The sequence below is a fragment of the Carcharhinus amblyrhynchos genome, chromosome 3 (assembly GCF_965287045.1).
Source record: "Carcharhinus amblyrhynchos chromosome 3, sCarAmb.v2.hapA, whole genome shotgun sequence".
Taxonomy (NCBI): Eukaryota; Metazoa; Chordata; class Chondrichthyes; order Carcharhiniformes; family Carcharhinidae; genus Carcharhinus; species Carcharhinus amblyrhynchos.
The window spans coordinates 128582439-128609259 of record NC_137326.1 but is presented as its reverse complement, the minus strand read 5'-3'; the positions used below and the strand labels follow the sequence as shown (position 1 = coordinate 128609259).

The 26821-nt window shown below is 40.0% G+C and overlaps 1 protein-coding gene across 4 annotated transcripts in view; it reads right to left on the bottom strand.

Moving 5' to 3' along the window:
- Positions 1-26821, bottom strand: part of rnf13 (ring finger protein 13) — a 232902-nt gene that overhangs the window by 86477 nt on the left and 119604 nt on the right. For all 4 annotated transcript variants that reach the window (XM_080185985.1, XM_080185986.1, XM_080185988.1 and 1 more), the window contains exon 5: positions 11039-11126. In XM_080185985.1, the coding sequence (XP_080042111.1) occupies positions 11039-11126 (88 nt within the window). The remainder of the gene's footprint in view (positions 1-11038; positions 11127-26821) is intronic.

The window sequence follows — 26821 nt, the reverse complement described above, 5'->3', positions numbered from 1 at the left end:
TGGAGTTCAATCGCAATCAGGCACTGAGCTGCAGGTTCCTGGGGCCTTCAGAACAAGGATCCAACTCTTCAGAACCAGCAGCGCTACCAAGAGTAATGGCCAATGCAGATAGCCTAGGAGGAAGAACAGCATTGGAGGCCCCAGAATCCAGGTAAGTGGGGCTGCATTGCTGGGGCCAGTCAGGCAGATCAGAGAAAGGGTTTGGAGTGAGGGTTCAGTTTGGACTGAGGGTTCAGTTTGAAGGGTCAGATCTTTCCAAAGAGTCAACCCTTACCACAGTTAGGCATAGGGTAGCTAAGCAGAAGCTCCCACATCCCAGCCTCCCACCCCCAAATCTTTGGATAGACTGCCCACATGGCATGGTAGAATAGGGGCTAAAGACAGTGGGATGAAGCTCTCAAGTGGTCATGAATTGGCCTAGGGGCTGGTAGGCAAACCTCAACCTTCTAGATCCTGGACTTAACTGGAGGAGGTGGGGAACGGGAAGAGTTAGGAAGTGCTTCCCTAGTCAGTTTCAAGGGCGACGAGAGTATTATATTCCTCCCATGGCTTTACACAATGGAAGCCCCTTGTAGTGAATCTTGAATCATAAGAGCGCTCTGACAACCAGCTTTCTAGCAGTTCAGTAGGACCACTCCTTCGGCCATTTAATTCATTCCATTATTTAGAAGATGGCCATCCAGTACTGTTCATATGGAGTATCAAACATGCATACTTTTTGATTTGGGACAACTCAATTGATCTTATAACTGGACAAAAGGTAAAATGTTAAATGAAGCTTATGAATCTTTCAAGTGAGAAACTAGAGAAGAGAACTGGAGGAGAATACATTTGCATTCCTTATGTTCCATCCAACCGCCAAAGCATCAGAACGAGCATGTGTATCGAAGGGTAACCTTAAAGTGGTTGAGAGGGGAAATAAATAGGACTCGGAAGAAAAAGGAAAACATCCAATGGATATTTTTTTTCGACAAATTCAACAAACATTTCAACAAATTCCATTCCCGAGGAGCTCTACTCAATTCGGGTAATGAAGGGGCCGCATGGTGGCAGTGATTAGCATTGCTGCCTCACAGTGTCAGGGATGTGGGTTCATTTCCTGGCTTGGGTCACTGTCTGTGAGGAGTCTGCACGTTCTCCCGTGGCTGCTTGGATTTCCTTCCACAGTCCGAATGACGTGGTTAGGTACACTGGCCATGCAAACAGGCACCGGAACGTGGTGACTAGGGGTTTTTCACGGTAGCTTCATTGCAGTGTTAATGTAAGCCTACTTGTGACACTAATAAATAAACCTTAACTTTAATGAATATGTCTTTAGAGAGAATGTAAGCGCAGGTTGAAATTCTTAAATGCATTTTCTAATACCAGCCACAGTTGAATCAAGTTTTACCTGATGAATCAACTGTATGACCAGGTAGTTTAAAAAAATCTGTAAAAACTATAGGATCAAAACTGAAGATAATTCTCTAAATCACTTTTTTAAAATCGAAGGTTGAGTGCTGCAGCTTCACCATTAATGTGTCAGGTACAATCTGGCAATGCATTGTGAGTAAATAGTTGATGAATTACCTGGACAAACTACATTCAACTAGCATTACTGAATTAAAGCTGATATTAATTTAATGTGGCCATTCCGTCTCCTGCTCTTGGGTTGTTTTAGAGGAGCTGGAAAACTGATTGGTGAAGAGTGACACTGGTCAAACAAGCCGCTGCCTGGGCATTTTTTTTTATGGGTCGCTTTGCTCATTTACTAGTTCTACAATGTGTCAGCCAAACAGCAGGATAACACCAGAGTCACTGGACAACTCGATGTATCATGGTTTGGTTAGTAAGGAAATCATTCTTTAAGAACCTGTGAGGAAACAAAATTACAAATATCTAGAGTCGAGCAGTTTTTTTTTAACCTCTCCCAGGAGACATGATTGCTAGGGAGAGTGGGAGGGAAGCACCTCATCAAGATGTTCCAGCTGCCATGTGTGGGGACAGGCTTTAATGGAACACAGAAACATACAATAGTTATATCTCAGAAGGCCACTCAGTCTATTGAGCCCTCAATTTGCTGTAAGAGCTTTAGCTACTTCCACTCCCCCAACCTTTCATCATGGTCCTGCAATTTTTCTTTCCTTTATTTATCCAATCCTTTTTCAAAAGCCACAAATCTGCCTCCAACACTTTCTCAGGCAGTCCATTCCAGAACACTGTAACTCACTGTTTAAAAAAAAGTTTTCCTTATTCTGCTGTTGTTTCTTTTACCAAGCACTTTGATAAAAACCTGCGTCCTCTGGTCCTACCAATGGAAGAGTTATCAAATCACTTTCTCAACGGAGAACAACCCAGGAAGCTTCTCCAATCTATGCAACTCGAATCCCCCATCTAGGAAACCACTCATGTACGTCATCTCTGCATTCTTCCTAAAGCTGTTTTGTAAACTGCAAGGCCCAGAAATGGACACAATACAGCAGTTGGGACCAAATTAGTTATTATCAAGGTTCATCATAAAGTGTGACATTACCAAATATGGTATGAAGCTTTGCTGGCCCTGTCCTACAATTTTACACAAGACATAATGGAATTTACAAGGTGAAAGTCATATCACAAAATATTTTCTTCTATTCTCACTACTATGATTTGTTATATGGCTGCATTATTAAATAAGAAGTGGATTTTAAAAGAAATAAGTTAGAAGGAATTAACTGGGATAAAAACAAAGTAGGGGGAATCTCAATGGTAAAACTGCAATTTCCAGAAAGTCTGTACATTTTAAAACTAGGGCTAGAATTACCGTGCATTATAAAACATTATTCCATACTTTCAAATTCCTCCCAACATAGCTTCTACCACAAGGGAGGCTGGTAATATCAGAACACTAAATCTGTGTTTTTTTTGCATAGTACACCGCAGTCCGTAAGTTTAGTGCTGGTGTAACTAAAGTCACATTTGCTGTGTAAATTAGGTGTGAAGCTTCAACTCTACAAAGTAAACTGAGACTCCACCTTCCAAGGTCATGCATTTCACGTTGTTTTGATGTCCCATCAAGTCAGACAACAAGTTGTATTTACATTATAATCGTAATGTGCGAAGTGAAACCTTAACACTCTTAAGCTTCTAAGTTACCTGTTGGACTTTATGCCATTTACAGCCCAAGGCACTTCAGTGTTATTTTAAAAAATTACAGAGTAATATTTGGGAAGATGGCCAAAAACCTGGCCAATAGATGGTTTGGGGTGGGGGGTGGCCGAGGGAGAGAAGTGGAGCGGTAGAGAGGGAATTGTAGAGTTGAAGGTCTAGGCAGCTGAAGGCACAGTCACTAATGGTGGAGCAATTAAAATTTGGGATGTTTAAAAGCCAGAATTAGAGGAATGTAGATATCTGAGAGTTGTTTGGCTGGAAGAAATGACAGGGAAAGGGAGGTTGAGGCCACTTAGAAGGATTTGAAAATAAGGATGAGAATTTTAAAAATCAAGGTGGTGTTTAAATGGGAACCGAATTGATCAGCAAGCAGAGTTGTGAACAACACTCAGTACGAGATAGACACAGCGAGCAGAGTTTTGGATAAACTCATGGAGGTTCAAATTGGCGAAAGATAAGCGCTTTTGTTATTTTTGTAAGAACTCAGTGAACATAAGAACATAAGAAATAGGAGCAGGAGTAGGCCATCCAGCCCTTCGAGCCTGCCCCGCCATTCAATAAGATCATGGCTGATCAGTCGTGGCTCAGTTCCACATTCCCGCCCTCTCCCCATAACCCTTAATCCCCTCGCTTATCAAAAACCCATCAACCCGCGTCTTAAAAATATTTAGCGAGGCAGCCTCCACCACCTCAACGGGCAGAGAATTCCAGAGATTCACCATCCTTTGAGTGGAGAAGTTCCTCCTCAACTCCGTTCTAAACTGCACCCCCTTTATCTTGAGGCTGTGCCCCCTAGTCCTACTGTCCTTTCTGAGCGGGCAGAGTCTCTCCACCTCTATCCTATCCATCCCATTCATCATCTTATACGTCTCAATGAGATCTCCCCTCATTCTTCTAAACTCTAACGAGTACAAGCCTAGTTTATTCAGCCTCTCCTCATAGCTCAACCCCCTCAACTCCGGTATCAGCCTAGTAAACCTCCTCTGCACTCCCTCCAAGGTCAAAATATCCTTGCGTAAGTACGGCAACCAAAACTGCACACAGTACTCCAGCTGCGGCCTCACCAACGCCCTATACAGCCGCAGCAAGTGAACAGTATGCGTTTACAATAAAATAATTAAAAATTAGGATAAAAAATTAATAAACACAGATTACTGCACTTGCCGGAATCTGAAACCAAGAGAGAAAATTTTGGAAAATCGCAGCAGGTCTAGCAGCATCTGTAAGGAGAGAAAAGACCTGATGTTTCGAGTCCTTTGACAAAGGGTCATCTGGACTCGAAACATCCGCTCTTTTCTCTCCTTACACATGCTGCCAGACCTGATGGGATTTTCTCTTCTAGGGACTCATTAATTCTTTGATAATGCCAAACTTCTAATTATTCTCACTGACTTTCAGAGCAAATGTACAAGCTATTAAGCATATTACAAATATTCCTCTACTTAGCCTTTCTTACATGCCCCACTAATACAAACATTTACAACCAAACTTTAGCATTAATTTTGTTTTACTTCTGATAGCTTCACAGTCCAAATAGGACATGGGTTTCTTCACTCAAAAGAATACTTTGCCTGTTTCCTAAAACACCAGAAACACCAGCTACAACGCTGCAAGCTTCTCCCTGGGCGTTGCAATAGGTTCATAGAATCCTACAGCGCAGAAGGAGACCATTTGGCCCATCAAGTCTGCACCGGTTATAATCCCACCCTGGCCCTATCTCCGTAACCCCAAGCATTTACTCTAGCTAGTCCCCAACACTAATGGGCAATTTAGCATGGCCAATCCACCTGATCCACACATCTTTGGACTGTGGGAGCATACATTATACAGGGAAAGTTTCAGAATTGGAATAGTTGTCTGCATAAACCTACGGTCAGGTTTATTTTCCCCAAATCCCAAAGATTTTTTTCTGTACACTATAAAGACTTAATAGAGGCATATACAATGTTTGTCTTAACAGGGACCATGACATAACAAAGACTTTACTGTATTATCTGTAAAACCAAGAACTGCTAGGGAAACATGAGGTACAAACTATAAATAAAATTAAATAAGAGTCATCAAACATGTAAATGAAAGTCTTTGTGCTAGCAGCAGCAAGGAAATCATTATGAACTAGTTTCAATTGATCCTAGTTACATTAGAGATGTTAATACTAGAAAGATGAGGGAGCAAGACTGCTAATCAAGATATTTCAAATATTAAAACGTTACACTTTCAAAAATGTATTTTTCTTGTTTATTGTTGAGAAAACAGAATCTAATTAACCTACACCAATTTAGCAAAACACTGAGGTATTGATCGGGTGAATTCTCAGAGGCTTTTTCCCAGGGCTGAAATGGTTGCTATGAGAGGACACAGGTTTAAGGTGATGGGGAGCAGGTACAGAGGAGATGTCAGGGGTAAGTTTTTCACTCAGAGGGTGGTGGGGGAGTGGAATCGGCTGCCGTCAGTGTGGTGGAGGCAAATTCGATAGGGTCTTTTAAGAGACTTCTGGATGAGTACACGGGACTTAATAGGATTGAGGGTTATAGGTAAGCCTAGTAGGTAGCGATATGATCGGTGCAATTTGTGGGCCGAAGGGCCTGTTTGTGCTGTAGTTTTTTTTAATGTTCTATATAGCAGTTTCATCTTACACTCCTGCGAAACTTATATATGGAAGCATCTTGTATACATAATCTGTAAAACAAAACTATACAGAAACAGTTTTCAAAGATTGGTACCATCATAACCACATTTCTTATGTGGCAGATTAAACAGAACAGCTAACAGAATAGCTAACAGAATATAAAATATAGAATCATAGCATGGTGGATAGCACAGCAGGAGGACATTCAGTCCGTCGTGTCTGTCCTGGCTCTGTACAAGAATTCAGCTAGTCCCACTACCCTATGTTTCATTGCGCATTTGAGATTTGAACAGAGTTCTTTGGGGTAAAAACAGAAAATGCTGCGAAGACTCAGCAAGTCGAGCAGCATCTGTGAAGAAACAGGTTAAATTTCAAGTCTGCATGAGTCTTCTTCAGAGTCCTGTGCTCTGTGATTTCCACCTTTACTCCTCTCAATATCCCCAGATGCTTGTGATCCAGTCCCCAGCGTTTAAGGACTTCCTGCCTTACTAATACCTCTATCAATTTGTGGCCCATCCAAACAGTGTCTCAACTAAATAAAAGCAAATTACTGCGGATGCTGGAATCTGAAAACAAGACAGAAAATGCTGGAAACCACAGCAGGGTCTGCTTTGACAAAGGGTCATCTGCACTTGACACGTCAGCTCTTTTCTCTCCTTACAGATGTTGCAGACCTGCTGAGATTTTCCAGCATTTTCTCTTTCGATTTCAGTGTTTCAACTAGCTACTTTTTTACTAAGACTCTGTAAGGATTCTACGTGACTTTGGCAGCAACTTTTTCCTCGGTAAAGACAAAAACAAAATACTGATTTCGTACCTCAACTACAACTCTGACCGCTGCTGAGACTTGATCCGCTTCATTTCCCAACAATGCCTCCTTCCTAATTTTTCCTGTCTGCATTTCACACCAAGACTATCCCAGTCTACATTAGGAATAATTGAAGTCCTCAGGTATACAGTTATGTAGTTTCTGTACCTCACTAATTTCATTATAAATTTGTTTCTCTATCTTTCCCACTACTTGGTGACTATAAAATGTAGCCAGTCCTGTAACGGCACCTGTATATTTTCTTAGCTCTATCGAAATGCACTCTGTTCTTGACCCCGCCAAGATATCCTCTCTCCAACACTGCCAGCTAGCCTGCCTTTCTTCCCTTCCCCAACTATCTTGTATCTGGGGATATTTAGCACATGTGCCATCCTTTTTCGAGCTAAGTCTCAGTTATTACCATGACACCATATTCCCATTTGGCTGTCTGCACCTGCAGCTCACCAACCTTGTTCATCACTCTCTGTGCATTTATCACAGTGCAAAATGATATGGGTCTGGAAACCTACATTTTGTGGAATCTTAGCCAATGGTGCACATCAAGGTAATTATAAAAAAAACTTCATCATGCAATAGTCCTGGTTCAATCTCAGCAGACTGAGGGGAAACTACCTTCAGGGTGTTCCTGTTTAAGAATTTCTTATAGAACAGGTTGGGATGAAAGATAGTCGTTAGTACTGTTGTAACTAGTGAAAAGCAAACTTCTATATTTAAACTTTTTAAAATATTATTTTGGGGTTTGTATTAAAATTAAAACTAAACAGCATGTAGAAGTGCGAGACATCTGTGCATGAATTGTCTTGGCTAGAATGAAGGGGAGATGGGTAAAAGAGCATGTAACCGAGGCTTCAGAGTTGCATGAAACAGGGACTGATTTTGAATAGATACTGCTAATATATCAAAGCCTCTTGTCACAAACTCTAGAATCTTACATCAGGCTATTGTCCTAGTCACAACCACATTGACTACCAAATCCAAAAGTAAGCTATTAGAAAAACATCATCATCCTGGACAAAGCATCCCCTTCCTCAGTGACCCATCCTGTACCTTAAACATTCACTCCCTCAAACTGAACACTGACAGTAGTGTGAACCATCTTCAAGATGCATTGCAGCGATTCACAGACTCCTAGGATGGCATCGTTCAAATCTGTGCCCTCTACCACCTAGAAGGACAGCAGCAGCAGATAGATGGGAATACAACCACTTGCAGGTTTCCTTCCAAGACGCATCATTCAGACTTGGAAAGGACCTCTTGCATGAGACCTCAACAAAGGCTGAAAATCTAAATTTAACCCATCCACTGGTTCCCCCTTATCAATTCAGCTGGTTACATCCTCAAAAAACTCTGACAGGTTTGTTGCAATGGTTCAAGGCGGCTTACGAACACCTTTTCAAGGACAATTAGAGATGAGCAATAAATACTGGCTTTGCCCGCAGTGCTCACATCACATAAATTTTAAAAACAGGCTATTAACAAAATGGATGCTGGAGAGCTGAAATAAAAAGAAAAAATTGTTGGAGATACTCAGGAATTCTGATGAAAGATCTTTGATCTGAAATGTTAACTTTATTTCTCTCCCCAGATGCTGTCTGACCTGTGTGTTTTCCAGCAATTTCTGTTCTTATTTAAATTATGTAAAGTGATAAAGGCATTTTCCTTCCTTTTACATGAGGGGAATTTTAAAAAGATATTGATATCCAACAGTTTAAACATAATTCGCCAAATCTCGTATCAGATTCCACCAATTTTCGTAAAATCCCTTAACATTAAACAAAGAGTACCATTTTCTTAAAAGACCAAAATAAGCTTGGAATGGTATTTAAACTTGCTCTGTTCCTTTATGTACAATATTTTTCTAAAATTGGAAAAAGGAAACATGACCCAGCTTTGCTGCCATTTGCTGTTCTATTTCCCTCTCTCTCAATTCATGCCAAGCATTTTATACAATGCAAGTTTCTCTGTTGCAAGGATATTTTAAAAGTTCAGGGCAAAGTATGACAATGAGTGTGGGAAAACACATGATTGGGCAAGAAAAACGTATTAGGAGCAGGATTACAGAGTATGAATAAAACTAAAATTAAATGTTCTTTCTTCTCCTGGAGCAGTCAGTATCTAGTACAGAGTTCCAAGGATGAACAATGCTATTGCAAAAGTCTTTAAATGAGAGTCACGTAAATGCAACAAGATTACCTTATTACAATAGAACTTTATTGTCTACCCAAAAGTGGAAATGTCTCTTTGCCTTCACCTCCAGTATACCATATATTCATAGAATCATTAATTAAAAATAGCGAATATTTCATGTCCACTTGTATATATGACATATATCTATACCACACAAACTGCACTTTGCCATCAAAGCATTTATTGCAGTTTAACAAATAAAATCAATGGGTTGAGTTTACATCATCTTATTTAGTAAGTTTATAGCACTGGGAACAAAAGACTCAACTTTTCCTGGCCATAGATATTCTAAAGTGCCGGTCCAAAGGGAGCATTTCAAATTGAAGATACAAAGAACGAGAGGGATCACCAATGATGGCCTGAACTTTCATAGAAACCAAAGAAAATAAGTAGGCCATTCAGCCCTTCAAGCCTGCTCCGCCATTCATTTCGATTATGACTGGTCATCGAATTCAATATCCTGATCCTGCCTTCCCCTATATCCCTTGAGCCCCTCTGAACTGTGCCATTAAATAGGATATTGAGTGTTGTCTGCTGTCTACCAATGATTTTATCTGCAGTTTTGACAATTCTGGCCAGCTTACTATATAGAGGGATATGGGCCAAACGTGGACAACCGGGACTAGCTTAGGAGTTAAAAATAGGGACGGCATGGACAAGTTGGGCCAAAGAGCCTGTTTCCATGTTGTAAAGCTTTAGGACTCTATTTTCCCATTCCACAATTGGGTTACCATACCTGTCTGTGATACTCAATGTTTGGATGCTCTCTACCAGAACATACCCTCTCTAAAACATCTTGACTCACTCCAAACCCTTTCAGTTGTCTGATTCAAAACAGATGCTGATTAGCCTGTTTAAAAATATATCTGTGTTTTGTGTGAATATCTGAGTTCTCAGATATTTGAAACACTACAATCCTATGGGGGCCATAAAAACGACATATGCAGAGTGAAGTGGCCAATTTGTTTAATTCTTGGAAATTTTACTACAGTTCACTCACTGCTCTTGGTAACAAAACAATAAATTGGGGAAAGCCCATGACTCTGTAAATTCAACACTGCCATTTAGAAGGAACTGCCTTGATGTATTCTCACGTGCAATGCTTACATACATGAACCGGACGGTACACAGTAACTAATGAACTGCCACAATAAATACACATCAATAAACTTGAATCTCAAATTGGTGAACTGTGATTTAATGAGGAACAAATTTCATTCCACTTTGCTCCAGAGTTGGGCCAAGCCCCTACTCCATGTTTACACTCTAAAACTAGAACAGGTGATACTGCTTGGCACCAACGCTATCCTTACAGTGTGTTTGCACCCTGGGTCAGGGAAAGTGACACATATATCATAAAATCCATTTTTCCCCGCCACATATCGTGCTGCCTGGCAAACAGATGCATCATCCACCAGTTTCAAAAATGGTTGCCTTGATTGTTGTAATGTAGGTTTACATTTACAACAAATACAGGAAGTTTTAGCCTCAGCTACGCCAACAAGAGATGATGCTGAGCAGTGGCTGGTCATTTTTCCACAGCAAGGGCAGGAAGGAGGGCAAGAAAGAAAATGTTTTTTGGAAACAAAGCACGAGGGTTATCTTGAAACTTCAACATGTGCCTCCTAGTCATTGTTGACAAGTATATCAAGCAAAGGTGTGTCATCTGCCTACTCTCAATGAAGAGTGACGTTGGGCTAAATGGCCTAAAGGAGGGAAAAACTAAATTAGAAAAAGGAAGAAGAATCCAAGCAGTAGCTGATAAAATAATGGCTGGCGAAGATAAATTGACATGGCTGGCCCAGTATTTAGTGAAACAGACAAGGGAACCTCAATTATCTATGGTATTAGACATCTAAGAATGTTTGCAGCAATCAGGAAACTAGCACGAGTTAATGTTGCCAGTTTTAAACAAGATCTCTGTGTACCATTCCCCACACCATTAATTCCTCCCAACAACATTCAGTTACATTCTTTGCCCATATTTGAAGGTAAAAGTCGATGTTATGGATTTTATGAGCAAGGTCCTTGAAAGGGGCAAGGATTTTCATCATTGCAGCGCACAAACAAGAAGGTGCACGTATCTTCATACGGTGGTCAGAAAAGGTCTGATCAATTTTACCTTCATTGCAGTTAATTCTGCTAAAAAGACTGCTAATGCTGCCCCAGCACAGAAATAAATAAACAAATCAACTAAGTAGGCATAGATTTGGGCATAAAATATCACACATTGCGCATTTAATTATATTTAGTAGCTTACTTACCATCATTGGACCTCATACTAATAAGATCATCGGAGTCAACATTGTGCACAATGGCAGCTTTGTATCCAGCCAGCTGAGCATTCAATACCTAAGGAAAACAAACGCGGGAAGGTTAGGTTGGTTGCGAATCCATATTCCAAGAAAATTTACTTTATAACAAATTGAGTATAGTAGCATACAGTACAAACAATGGAATTATAGACATTAATGGGAGAAAGATAGACTCGGCTGTCGTGCATCCAAGATGAAAGCTTCACAAGTGAACTCGAGTGCCAAGAAATTCAGTGGCCAATTAATTACTACTTCCCACCCAGCCCCATATTTCAGAATGGCAGAATGGGGTCAGCAGTGGTGAGGTGGGGAAGGAATAAGGATGGGATGGGGAAGCGGCAGCAGTGGGATGAGGGAGGGGCAGCGGTGTGCGGAGCCCAGAAAGTAACCCTATGGATCAAAGGGCAATTCTGCAATCTAGTCACATTCAAATCAATTGTATACAATGATTACGTGTGAGACTTCTCTAAAATGTCCTACCAGAAAACATTGTGAAACCTTAATTTTTTCTTGTGTACGTGAGAGATTTCGGTTGTGACATTATTATACAATAAAAAAAAGCTTGTTCCCACTTCTGAAATTCAGGTATATCTTTTAGAAGAATCTCGTAATTTGGTTTTACAATGGCTTCCAATGTCCCTTTCCCCTTTCAAGGCCCATTTCCATAGCAGTTTTAATTGCATGGCATACTGATTAGCTATCCCAACTTTATTCTACCTTGAAATTAAATAGATAGTTAATCATTTACAGCACCTGATATTCTTAATACCTGCTGAGGACTTTGGAGACTACGGCTGGAATTTTCTGACTGTTCACGCCAGTGGGATTTTTCCATCCCACTGCCATGAACAGAGGAAATTTTACTGCAGATGTTGGAATCTGAAACCAAAAGAGAAAATGCTGGAAAATCTCTGCACATTCATTCCCTCACCTTACGGTATAAACATCTCCCATTTTTTATGCCTCTTAGCTTTAACAAAGGGTCATCCGGACTCAAAACATCAGTTCTTTTCTCTCCTTACAGATGCTGCCAGACCTGCTGAGATTTTCCAGCAATTTTTTTTTGCCATGAACGGAGATTTGGTTTGTTGCCAAATTCTCCATCTTTGCTGAACGGGAGCATGGTGTGGAAGGGCAGTAAGATCACGCCCCAACTGTCTACCTCTTATCAGGACAGATGTTTCTGACATCACCTACAAGTATGAACATCTACACCTTATTCCTGCAAAACATGTTATAATCCAGGTCAGAAACTCCAAGGTGTTTTATGAAGTCAGCCTGGACCGTAAATTTTACACTTTAAATTTTGGCATGGATAAGCAGGTATGATTCAAGTGACCCACTCGGCAGCTTTTATTAAACAAAGTTTATTTAAAAATACTGTTAACGCATAGAGAATTAGCAATAACTTTACCAATTACAAACAAGAAAAAAAAAACATGTTGTTGTAAAAACCTTAACAGCTACTGTTCCTGCAGTACATTCTTACCAACATACACCCAGCACAGAAAATAAGCATGCCTACATGATGCTGGATCTTGCAGTTTTGCAACACCTGCTGCGACTTAGTCCTTTATATAGAGAATTGAAACTGACTTCCCTGTACTGTAGCTCCCAGCATACTGAGGTACAGATAGAGCCACTGTCTACCTCTAACTTTTAGCCAGCAAACTACTTCAACAGACAGAGGCATTCCTTGCCTCTAGTTACTAGATAGCCAGGCATCAAAAGGTAAATTTCCAATACCAGGGAGACACACAAACACTACTTTTTAGTCAAGTCCAACAGCTTCTAACTAGCCAAACTGAAGGTGAATCCTTGGATTCCTGTGTGAAGGAACCACCTGACCATGACCTATCATTCATTCTTCCCCAACAATTCAAAGGATCGTACGCTCCAGGACAGTCAGTGCGTTAGGCCAAATTAAAAACAAACAAAAAGCCTATTACATAACTCCTGCAACAATAAAAGGGCAGTTCGGTGCCTATAACGAAAAAAGGGTTGCTTACAAACTGCAGAGAATATGCTTAAAACGCCTTTCTTAAAGGCACTGTAAATGTCATAGATAATCTGGGCCCTTCTTAAACCTTTATCAAGCTACCCAAGTATGCTGTGAGCAGAATTCAGAACAGACCACACGATTCCCTTAATTCCTCCTATTTACACCAAATAAAAATCACTGCCATGATAATTTTGTAACCTTACCACATTTTCTTTCACTCGCTGGGCCGAATGGCTTAATTCTGCTCCTATGTCTTATGGTGAAATCAAGGGCAAAGTTGTGACGCTCTATCGCATAACCACAATAAGTTATAGGATTAGGAAAGACGACATATGAGTCTTTGTAGCTGAGTTTCTGTGAGCGATTGGCACAAGATAGATGAATTCTCTGATCAGATTGCAGTTAGTCTGTCTTCATTTTCAGTCTGGACAGATTGTAGAACTTGCTGTCAGGTCGAGTATGCAGGTAAACACCTTCCATATTTGCAAGGAAGGCAAAGGTCAGGGGCATGCAAAAGAAAATACCAAAACGGGGGCTAGAACATAGCCCCGTTCCACTTCATCCTCCCCCTGAGACTGCAAAAGTGGTGCCAAATTATAAAGAACAGTGCATGTTGTCAAGGAAGGCGCAGATGAGACGAAGGCGCTTTGGTGGACAGCCAATTTTCCCAAAGACTTGCAGAGTTCTGCCCTGCCAACTGTGTGCTTGTAACTGATGTATGGAAAAGATCATGGGCAGGTGCTATATAATTGAATACTTTTCCTTTTGCCAGTGCCAATAAACGCCCATCACCAAGTTTAATCCATTGAACAGCAGCAGGCTACATTCACTGGAGTGAATGGGAAGAAAACTGTCTTGCACTGTTTAATTTAGGAAAGTGAACAATGTGAGAGGAGAAATAGTTCAGGGACCACAAATTGGAGTAACAAATTAACAAGAACGAAAACAAATTTTATCAGTGAGGGTGCCAAAGTTTGTTTGGCAAACACTAGAAATGAGTTCAACAGAACTCTGGTTCTGTTATTTTTCGTGCAAATACTGTGGACTGGACCCAGAGAAAGAAGCCAACAATTTGAGAGACTGGATTCTGATAAGTGTCTTTACATCTGTAAGCCTGCCTACCAAGTGTTTTCAACAGTGAGAGATAAAAAGAGAGATCCAAAATAGGCAGGATTAGTAACTATCTACAAGATTATAAACATTCTGGCAACAAAAGAATTTGCTGCACAAATACCAAAGCGTTTTGATTTTTTCCAATGCAAGAGAGTCAGCGTATTCATGGTACTGAACTTAAGAGTTTACAAAGGATGACAAATTGTAGCATCAGATTTTTGACAGAGAGAGCTGTTTTATTGATGCCTTTTTCGCAAAAAAAAATTAGGGTAGACCATTAAATGACCTGTAAAAACAAAGGAATTTAAAAAGCCAGAAAAGACCAGGGCAGACCATCTGGCTGGTCCCAGGAAATGTCACATAATGCAACTCATTCACCTTTCAACATTTTTATTAAATTCTTCTTCAACTCTCACTGATTTGCTGGCACAAACTGTTTCACTTGGGAGTCTATGCTGTATATTCAACATAGAATGTTGTTAAATCTGTATTATCTTTTCACCCTGCCTCTAAGGGCTTGATCCTTTTTTTGTTATATATGAATGTTTATCTTATCTGTGTGTTTAGGACCTTGGATACTATTAGATACACTTAAGCCACATCATCTCGTGTAAATATTGCTAGATACTGCAGCCTCTGCCTGTTAACTCAAATGCCCAACTCCCATTGTTCATTTATTTGTCATTCTTTGCATTCTCTCTATTGCCTAGATATCTCTCATGATATGATCACTGGAATTGTACACAGTATTCCAGCTCTGGCCAGATCTGTGCTCTGAGTAAGCTCAATTACAGATATTTGTATTCTATTCTTGTAGCCATTTGAGCACAATACCCTGTTTGCTCCCTTTAAAATGCAAATGATTTCATCAATCTATTCACCAGTGTCCCCTTATCCCTCACTCGTGTCCTGCTGCTTACCATATTTTTATTATTTACCAAGTTATGATTTTGTACATCTACTCATTGCAATATTCCTATTTTCTGACTCAAAGTACATGCTACAGTAGATTACATATCCTCTAATAATGGTTGACTTAATATTTTTCTGAAAAAACGTCATTCCTTTGAAATCTTTGTACCCTTTAATTGCCTTTTAGTGTCCACCATTCTACAAAACCACAAAAAATTAGAAATATAAGAATATTTAGGATCAAAAGCTGACCCCTCTAAGTTTAGAGATTGATATAACAATCCTCGATCATTGTATCCTACAATGCATTCACATGATCCAAGCGTGCACAATTCTGGAATCCACATTATATGAGGGATGTGACAGCACTGGAAAGGGTACAGAGGAGATTTACCAGGATGTTGCCCGGGATGGAGAGTTTTAATTATGAAGAGAGATTTAGACAGATTGGGGTTGTTTTCCTTGGAGCAGAGGAGACTGAGGGGGGACATGACATAGGTATAAAAGTTTGAGGGACATAGATAGAGAGGAAGGAACTTTATCCCTTGGTAGACTGATGATAAGGGGGCATAGATTTAAGATAAGGGGCAGGAGGTTTAGAGGGGATGTGAGGAAAAACTTTTCTGCCCAGAGGGTAATGGAGTCTGGAACTCACTACCTGAAAGAGTGGTGGAGACAGAGACCATCATAACTTAAGTATTTAGGTGTGCAGTGTGATGCCAAGGCAGATAAGGCTATGGGCCAAGTGCCACCCCGATTCCCACTGACTTCAGTTTAGGATTTTTTAATGCCACACTCAGTCAAATGCTGCCTCGATGTCAAGAGCAATCATTGATCTCACCTCGTGTTGCACTTTTTTGCCCATATATGGACCAATGACAACCAGAACCGAGTGGCCCTGGCTGAACCAAGAGTGATGTGGAGATGCCAAACCTGACAAAGGGGCAAAGCCCTGAAAGCTAGTGGTGTTCGCTGTCAAATAAACCAGTTAGACTTTCACCTGGTGGTGTGAGACTTCTTACTGTGTGAACCAAGAGCGTCAGCAAGCTCATTATTGCTGAGTCCACATGTTGTAGGAACACACAGAGGCTGTTAGGAAGGAAAGTTCCAGGGTTCCAGCGATGGTGAAGGAATAGAGACATGATTTTGAGTCAGGATTATGAAGAGCTTGGAGGGTATCTTGCAGGTGGTGGTTAGTTCCCATGAATCAGCGGCCCTCAAACTTACAATTGTTGTAGGTTTGGAAGGTCCTGCCCCAATTTTATTAATTACACCTCTTCGTTGACCAGCTTTTTGCTTTTGAGAGTTATCTTTTGCTAATGTGATTTAACCCTTATTTACTGTGATTTTTTTTTGCCAGTTCTCCCTTTTGCAGAACAAGTCTGAGCCACAGAAAACAGTGATAAAAATGTCACCTCATTTTGTACATTTCCTTTTGTTTCAAAAGGAAGCATAATTGAGAAACAAGGGCAACAGCACCTGCAGAGATTCTGCAATCTCATCATTAACTGGAATATTAGATTTTATACAAGGCAGCCTGTTTTTGGGTTGTCAACCCTCCAGAATTAACCTGGAGTTTCCAGAAATTAAGGATCAAATATCTGGATAATAGTTATGAGCAACCATGATAAAAATCATAGGGGTTTATTTTTAAAAGTGTGTTTTATGATTTAAATATTTCCATTTATTTGTTGCAAAACAAAAACTGGGAAATCAAGAACAGAAAGAGATTGCTTCTATGAGGCAGCTGGGGGTTTGGAGGTCATGAAACCTCCAGGAACACATCCAACTCAAGTTGTGTCAGAAAAGTCACATAACTAAAAAGTTAACTCTCCTTCTTTCACTCCACAATTGTCACCAGTCCTGCTCAGGTTTCTCGTATTTTCTGCTCTTATTTCGGATTTCCACCATCTGTGCAATGTAGAATCATGGAATCCTACAGTGTGGAAGGAGACCATTCAGCCCACTGAGTCTGCACCAACCACAATCCCACCAAGTCTTATCCCCATAATCCCATGCATTTACTCTAGTTAGTTGCCCTGACACTGAGGGACAATTTAGCATGGCCAATTAACCTAACACGCACATGTTTGAACTGTAGGAGGAAACTGGAGCACCCAGAGGAAACCCACACAAGACATGGGGAGAACGTGCACACTTCACACAGACAGTGACCCAAGCCGGGAATTGAACCCAGGTCCCTGGTGCTGTGAGGCAGCAGTGCTAACCACTGTGCCACCCATATATTGCTTTGGTAATGATAAAAGTTACTTGTCTATTACATAAGAAATGGTGGGGGGGGGGAATCTTCAAAAAAGAGCCTCCAAATGATTGAACATGATTAATTGACCTATAGAGGAAAATAAAGCACTTGCAATCCATTCTATATTCTGTGCCAATTGTTAGCATTTTCTAGCTACTTTCATGAGAACATGTTTCAGTTGTAGACTTAAAGAGAATCATCCACTTTTTTTGATTACAGCAAAACTGCAGAGGGGATAAAAAGGATTTAACTTTAAACCATAGAAAGTTTTGACTTATTAAACTAAATCTTCAAACTAAGCAAATGAAATGAGATGACTAGAGTAAGCCCTAGAACTACTTAATATACTTCAAAAATGATCTTCCTCTTTCATTCTTTTTGGCAGTCATCAAGATGAAAGCGTACAAATGGAATTTTTGCAATTTCATCTACTTTGCCCCAGCAATACATCTCAGCCTCCTCAGAGGAACTCTCCTGTGATAAAAAAAAGACGTCTTTACTTAAGTCACAAAGCTTCAGTGAATAAAATCAGGGTACAGTGGTACAGCAGTTCTGTTATTAGTAAATAACCATGGAGAATTCTCATCCACAGCAGGGCAGGAGTTCAAATCCCTTCAAGAATTTGAACAGAGTTTTAAACACCTGGCAATAAAAGGCTAGTAGCAATGAAAGTGACCAGAAAGCAGGCGGGTTGTTGTAAAAACCCAAACGGTTCATAAATAACCTTTGGGGATGGAGATCTGTGGTCTTTATCCAGCCTGATTTGCACATGACTCCATATCCAAGAACAGAATACATCAAATATAAAGCATAGAAAAAGACCACTTGGTCCAACTGGTCTTACGGTCCACCCAAGCTTCCTCATACCAAACTTTAGTCAATCCCATCATCATAACCTTCTATTGTCAAGTCTTTGGAATGGGACTTCAACCTACAGCATTCTGTCTCAGAGGCCAGAGTAGTACCACTGAGTCGAGACTACCACTCATCTAAGGTTGATACCCACTGCAGAATCAATCATGGGATTCAATACGTCAACTTTCCGCCATAATCACCAACAAAGGTGTCATTTAGAAAACTCTTTACTGCAGGCATACTCCCACCTTGCTCCAATCAATCCACAAGCATGTCAACAGTGCTTAAAAAACAGTGAAAAACAATTTAGCATTTCTTTCCTAGCAGTCTAACTGAAAGGAACAACCAAACTACATTCAAGTAAACAAATGCCTTGTGATTTGTTTGATTACGTGTATGACAGTCACTCTTTAATGCAGCTAAAGTTATTTAAATTCCAGAACCCCTGGCAAATTAAGTTTATTTAATGAACTGAAGCTATTCATTAACTCAGGCTTTTCGAATATTGCTTCTTTGTTCAGCTTTTATTCGACAAATAATCAAAGAGTTATGCCATGGTCTGGTCCTCAAAACAATCTGACGTTGCGGCCTCCAATTCTAGCTGTTCTTGAGGTAGAGTGGGAGTGAAAGAAAATTTAGAAATCCAAAGAAAGAAATTCAAGGTATTAGAACCGTGTAATGATGTGGGTAAGGATAGCAGTACGGGAGAAGGACAGACAGTGTTTAACAGTAACGAGGCATCAGGAAATAAGGTCCACGCAAAGAATAGTACTGAAAAAAATTAAAGGGTCTTCATATGAATGCACGAAACATCCACTTTAAGATACACAAACCAGTGGCATAAATAGGTATAAAATGGATAAGATCTAAACTCCTTTACAGAGGCATGTCTATGAAGTAACCAAGGGAAATAAACAGTCCAGCCAGGGTGTGTAACATTTCTAAAAGATAGACAGAATAGAAAAGGAGGAATAAAAGATGACATTGGCAAGAAAGAATCTTGGCTCAGAAGATCAAGAAGTTAAATCAGATAGGGTGGTGTAGAAAGGGCAAAATAAAACACTGGTGGGAGTAGTTTATAAGCCGTCCCTAGAAGCAGTTATACTGTTGGACAGAGCATTAAACAAGAAATTACTGTAACTTGGAATGAAGGCAATGCATTAACTATGGGCGACTTTAATCTTCACATAAACTGGACAAATCAAAATTAACATAGATGGCTTGGAAGATGAGTTTGCAGAATGGTTTTGTGGCATTTTCCTGGAACAACACCCTGAGAAACCAACTGAGGATTTTGATCTAGTTTTGTGCAATGAGTGTTAGTTAGTGATCTCAAAGTAGATGATCTACTGGGAAATAGTGATTGTAATATAATTCCATATTAAATTTTAAGCAATTTATTTCAGTCACAAGCAAACATCTTAAAATGTAAGCAAAGCTAATTACATAGGTAATAGAAATTTCTTTACTCAAAGAGTTGTGAATCTTTGTCATTCTCTACCCAAAGGTTGTTGACACTCTATCATTGGATATATTTAAGGCTGAGGTAGACAGACTGTGGTCTCAGGGAATCAAGCGATATAGGAAGCAGGCAGGAAAATCAAACGCAGACACCATTATATTGAATGGCAGAACAGGCTCAACAGGCCATATGGTGTACTCCTATTTATGTTCTTATGCTGTGTTCTCACTGACATTATTACAAAGGAGCTTTTGAATCAGCCCCCCTGCTACAAATGAAGGAGAGAAATCAGACCTCACAGCAGATTAGAGAATTGACAAAATGCAGAACCACAGAAACTTCCTACATCCAGATGTGTGAGGCAGAACAATGTAACTTGAAACATTTCCTCTTCCTTCTGCAAGGCTGCTACTGAAATCAGTTTTAGGGTCAGTCTCTCAGTTCTGGGGAATGTGCATCCACATTACAAAGTAACCAAGAAATCTGAAGCCGGGATTGAGGAATACCAGAATTTGAATGAAAAATAATTCAAACTAATGCAACAAATAACCTGAGGCTAACCAATAGAGATGGAGATTTATCCTTCATATTATTCAAATTATTCTGTCTAACATGGAAAAGGCTATTCTCCCTCAGCTTGACATACAAAAAAATTTAAAATATAAAACCCAGCACAAAGTAGCTTGAATAAGAATATCATCTTATAATTCCCAATGAGACAGTTCATTGAATGCAAGTTATACGCGTTCCTATTGCCGAGACAGGCATAAAGGATATCAAAGGACATATTGCAGAGATCTAGTGAGGCGCATATTACTATGGGGACCCATGTTTTGGCACATCGAAGAATTATTTCTGAAGTATACTGATGCAGCATGAGAATTTAATCTTCCAGTTTAAAAAAATGCTGCAAGAAGTGGCACAGAAATGTTTACATGCTGCTAAATTATTTCTGTATAAAAGGTCTAATTTATCCAAACTATATAAATACTGCAATAAAAAAATGCAAAAATTAAAGTAGTATTTTGCCTTGAAGCTGTCAATTCCGCTCATTTTCTCTTTTCCAAGTATGGCACACACCATACTACGATGGGACTTTGATGTAGATATAAACATAGACAATCTTCAAAATTGAAGTGGTGGAAGACAGAATGACAAAAACATTTTTATCACTGGTAAAATATTTTCTCTCTTCTTCTTGGGGTTAAAGTACACTTGCTAGTTAAAATAACTTATGCTAGTAATTTCAACAAACTACAAAGAATTCAATCTCGGTGAAACCTTGCTTTCTGGGCAGCACAGTGGCATACACAGTGACCCAGGTCCCTCTCAGTGTCAGGGACCTGGGTTCAATTCTGGCCTTGGGTCACAGTCTGTGCAGAGTTCCACGTTCTCCCCGTGTTTACATGGATTTCCTCCAGTTTCCTCCCACAGTCCAAAGATGTGCAGGTTAGGCCATGTTAAATCAACCCTAGTGTCAGGGGGATTAGCAGGGTAAATGTGAGGGGTTAAGGGAATAGGAGCTGGGTGGGATGTGGTCGATACAGACTCGATGGACCAAATGGCCTCCTTCTGTACTATAAGGGTCTATGATAAATGTATTTTAATCTGAAAATAAAGCATTGTATCTTCAGATAGAAATGGCAAGTTAACATTTCAAGGATTTCCATCAGGATGGTTCATCACTCCACAGAAACTTTGTCTGACTGTGGACTGTTTACATGATTTCCTGATTTTTTTTTCAGAATTCCATTTTTTTTATTTTACAGACTTCTAGTCAAAAGTATTTGCGGTTTGCCCCTAGGGACATTGGCAGTTACATTTGCCAATGTTTTGGTGGCACAGAGTATTGGCCTCATTGCGTTCAAAACAATTTTGCTAATGTTCATTTAGGAAACAGTTCATTTTCTGTAACCAAAATGTTTCACATAGGGCTGGCTCAAAGAGCTGAATTTGTCTACTTCTGCTCCTAATTCCAATCGGTATTTGTCCCAGAAAATTGTGAATTCCAACATTGCACGCGATTGGAAATCTTTTTAAAATAGCACTTTGACATGACAGAAAAGCACCAGAATTCTTTGGAGCTCCTTTGAAAAAGAGATTTATAACTGGAAGCTTCCAAGTATGGGTTTATATTCGCTGCTTATACTCGGATAAATTAATCCGAGGCTGTTAGATGGATCATGGAGCTCTGTCATACTATATAACCAATAAGCAGTAACTGTATTTTTAGGAAAGATTTTATTTTGGGAATGGTTGCAAAGAAGTGACCAAACACATTCAGTTAAGATTTCAGCCTAATTTTCAGAACATTTTGGGTAAAAATAATATATGCCAACTACTTGCTACATTCCTATGCTTCTTTATACTTGCATGCTTTGCCAGTAAAGTGAGCTATTTGTTTTGGCCTGAAAGATATTCAAAAGTCTTAGAGTTTTACAGCATAGAGAGGTCCTGAGGCCTTTCAGGGCTCTGCCCCTTCGTCAGGTGAGTAACTCAGCTGACGAAGGGGCAGAATCCCGAAAGCTAGTGGTGTTTGCTACCAAATAAACCTGTTGGACTTTAACCCAGTATTTGTAGCCCATCCCTAGTTGCCCTTGAACTGAGTGGCTTGCTAGGCCATTACAGAGGACAGTTGAGAGTCAAACACATTGCTGTGACCCTGGAGTCACATGTAGGCCAGACCTGGTAATGACAGCAGATTTCCTTCCCTAAAGGAGAGTAGATTTTTTTTTTCCCTTGACAATCAACTATGCTTTCATGGTCATCAGTGAATTATTAATTCCAGATTATTTTTTATTGAATTCAAATTCCCCCTTCTGCCATGGCAGGATTTGAACCCAGATTCCCAGAACACTGGCCGAGTTTCTGTGTTAATAGTCTAGCTATGATACTGCTAGGTCATCGCCTCCCCTCCCTTGCGCCAGCCATCAAGCACCTATCTATTCCAATCCCATTTTCCAGCATTGTATGCTGTGGCATCTCAAGTGCTCATCTAATTGTTTCTTAAATGCCGTCAAGGTTCCCACCTCCACCACTCTTTCAGACAGTGAGTCTGACATTCCCCTCACCCTCTAGGGTGAAAAACCTTTCCTCAAATCCCCTCTAAATCACCTACACGTTACCTTAAATCTATGCCCTCTGGTTAGTGACCCTGCCACTAAGGGAAAAAGTTTATTCCCATCTATCCTATGTCTTTCATAATTTTGTACACCGTCTGATAGCTTGAAATTTTCTAGCTTTCAAGTGCATGCTGGGTAACTAATGCTTTCTGCTCCACTAAAATAAAAACCAAACACCAAGGTAAATTAAAACCGTTTGTCCTGTAGACACTATTCCCATTCACATCTCTTGCATGGTACAGAAAAACTTGGTCAATTTTTATATCCCCTTTATTACAGCTTCCATTCATTTCCAATCCAAATTGGCTCAACTTGAAGAAGTAAACCTGATTACACTGACCTCAGCCAGACTCTACTCAGCCTTGAAATACCATTTTGGCCCTTCTCACTGTATGCATGAATAATATTTGCAATGTTTGCTAGCCTACATTAATTAAATGGCACACCACAGTACCTGATAGCCTCCTATAGTTGGGGTGGGGGGTGGAATCTTTAAACTGCTTACTTTTAATAAACAGTGGTTTTCTGTAAACACATTCTTGAAAAGTTGCCAGGATAAAATAAAGTTTCACAAAGTTCAAAAACAACCACATCTGATTTTCCCACATAACTTGTTTAGTATCACATGCCAAGCATGGCTTTGAATGATCAATACAGCAAATGCATATTTTTGAAAAAAGCTTAACCAAGCTCACTTTTGCATGCTTGTTGACTTCACGCAGCAAGCTGCAGTCATCTTGCATTCTGCTCGGCCACCTCATTCAGCTGACTTCTACCTTTCTTTCCTCTTCCTGTGCTTTGTAAGGACATATATCCAGCCAGCTGAAGCCCACGAACCAACATGCAGACACTCTCAGTCTGTACTCCAAATGGTCCTGGTCAGAATTGCTGTTCAGTGTGCAGTCTGCTGATATCAATCCTTATGCAGCATACAATTTATTAGAAACAAAATTACTGGCAGATTTGTTCACTGGTAGAAAGGCAGATGGAACTTCAAACAGCGCACACTTCACACAAAAAAAAACTGTGCAAGCTTGCAAAAACAACCAGCACCTTCACTTAAAAACTGGTGGGAAACGGATCCTTTTTTCATACGTGGTGATACAGACCAATTTGGGAAGCTTTGCTGTGTTAAAGGCAATAGGCAAATGCAAGCTGCTGTCTTAGGCACCACATTGTGCTCATAAAAGCTGATAGTAAATTGCCCAGACAAGACCATGGTTATTTCATAGAATCTTACAGTGCAGGAGGTCATTCGGACCATCGAGTTTGCATCAACTCTCAGGCACCCTCCCCTGCCCTATCCCTATAACCACAAACATTTACCATGGCTAATCCATCTAATCTACACATCTTGGGACGTTAAGGGGCAACTTATCAAGGCCAATCCATCTTTATAGGAATGCAATATTTTTCTTTAAATATCGTGATGGCAAAGCAGATGAGACACATAAAAGAAACTAGTTTCACATTTAGTGGTCAAAGCCTGCAACTACATAATGACATAGCATTGCAAAACTGAATACGAAACTAATGTACTAATTCTTGACAAGAATTAATGGAAAAATGTGATAAAAAATTATGGCCAAAAGCACACCCCAAGTATAATTTATGATAAATGAGGTGCAAGTATCCTAATTGTGTCAATCCCTTTACCTATTTTTCAAAACAGAAATTCTACCAATCTGAAATCTTCTATCTCTGCCAGGTAAAAAGAGTTTGGTTTGAAATCAGTTTAAGCAGATCAATTCAGTTTCAAGTCAGCAATGGATGACAAAACCAGTCACTATGCACCAGTGATTGGAGCTAAATAGTTTCTAGGAAGGCAGGTGGACTGTTGGCTTGATATATGCAAGTATTGTAGAAATGTATTAGGTGAAATTGTTCTAAAGTAGGAATTGGAATTTGAGCACATTGGGCCAGAAGCAAGAGCTTTATCCTGCAACATAAATTAATGTCGACCGCTGGCCTAAGCAAGCAGAAGTATTAGTATTCCATTCGATTTTTATTGAGAAACGATCAGTAAAAAGCCTCATGAACAGAGAACCTGAAGGAGGTCCACCCTTTTTTATTATATACTAGATATGTAGGCCAGACCTCTACCACCTCGTCCGCCATGGAATCAGCCCAACACTGGAAATCTCAGTTGACTTCAGGTGGGAATTTCCACTCTCACCCAAGTGAGACCGAGAATCCTGCCCATAGTTTCTGATGCATTAACATTTGACTTGAATACTTAGTGGAAATAAACAAACAGATTACATCCAGAAAAAAAAGTGTTTTTTTTAACATTGGTACACATTTTCAAATGCAAGACGATTTAATTTGGAAAAGCTGCATTATTATTTGATTAGATTGAGTTGGGGTGACTGGAAGGTGAAGTGGGTGGGGGTCGACAGTGAGAGAAATGTGACCAAATCAGAAAGGAATTTGATTCCCACATAGTCTAAAAAAATTAGATGAACATAACTGGCATAGTTAGTTGCAAAAGATTGAAACAGGAAGTAAATTCAGGAACCAGAGTTTAAGATGCACATCAAACAAGTGAAGCCTTAAGTGCTTTCTTCAGAAGCCAACGGGAAGTGCTTGGGAGTGGGGAATCAACTTTTTCCATGACAATTTTGCTGCATGCCGAACAGAGAAAATATTCCCACAAAATGATCTTTAGGAAGGACATCACTTAATGTCATCATCAGATTCAGGATATATAGACATAAAACTACTATAGGAATTAATCCAAGTAATTCATCATATTGGAGCCCACTAAAAAGGCTCAATAACTTTCTTAAATGAACTGTTATGAATTCAATTTATTGTGTCTCTGGGTGCCAAAATTCAGATTGTGATTGTGGAGGTGTAACACATAAGATACAGGGTGCTCCAACACTTGTTATTTTGGCTCCTGTTAGTAATGTGGGCAGGACGTTCTGGGAGAGTTTTGCTAGGTCAACAGAACAGTTCAAAGGGCAACAAACAACTCTGCTTTAGTCAGCTTCAGGGAGCCAGCCAGTCATAGATACAGGGACAGGAGTAACTAGCACACTAACTCCATACTGTGGACAGTTTGGGATAAAAACAACCCTTTGGAGCAGTGCTGTTCTGCTTGGCACTGCCACAGATCTGAAGGTGTGCTTGTAAGCAGTTTGAGTGTACTCGAATCCAGGGAGAAGGAACCTTGGAAGGCGAGACTGAAACCCTGTGAGGTAGTCTATGTTGAAGTCATCTGAGTGGGGGCGATATTGGAGAGAATTTCAAAGCAGGATCTTCAAAGATGGAGTTTGAAAACCCTCATGAGAAAGACAAAGTTGCATTGAGATTGGTTGGCTCACACAGAGTCTGGGTGATTGGCTGACTCACAATGGGTGTGGGTGATCCATCAACTCTGTCTTGGTTGTATCTGCCATTTTATCTCACCATCGACCCCCACCCACCTCACCTCTCCACACCCCACCTCAATCTAATGAAATAATAATGCAGCTTTTCCAAATTAAATAAATAATCTTGTATTAGAAAATGTGTACCGATATTTTTTAAATTCTAAATTTAATCTGCATATTTACTTTCACTAAATATTCAAGTCAATTGTTAATGTTTCATCTGTTGTGTTTTGAAAATTGAGAAATAAAAACTATGGGTGGGTTTTACGGCCTTGCTCAGGCGATACTGGAAATCGATGCATCCAACTACAATTTGTCTGTTAAAAATCACATACACCTCATACTTACCCCGAATATTAGAATATAGAAAATACCTTATCAATAGTTTCATCATTTCTGAACTGGTTTAGAAGTTTTTTTTTGTTTGCTCAACATAAGGATTAGGAAGGGTAGGCCATTCAACCCCCCGAGCCTGCTCCGCCATTCATTAAGATCATGGCTGATCTGATTTTAACCTTAAGTTCATATTCCTACCTACCCCTGATAAACCCCCCACCCCCTTAACCATCATAGCCTTAAAGATTTTCAAGGAGTGTGATGTTACCAGCTGTTCATGCATGCTCCCA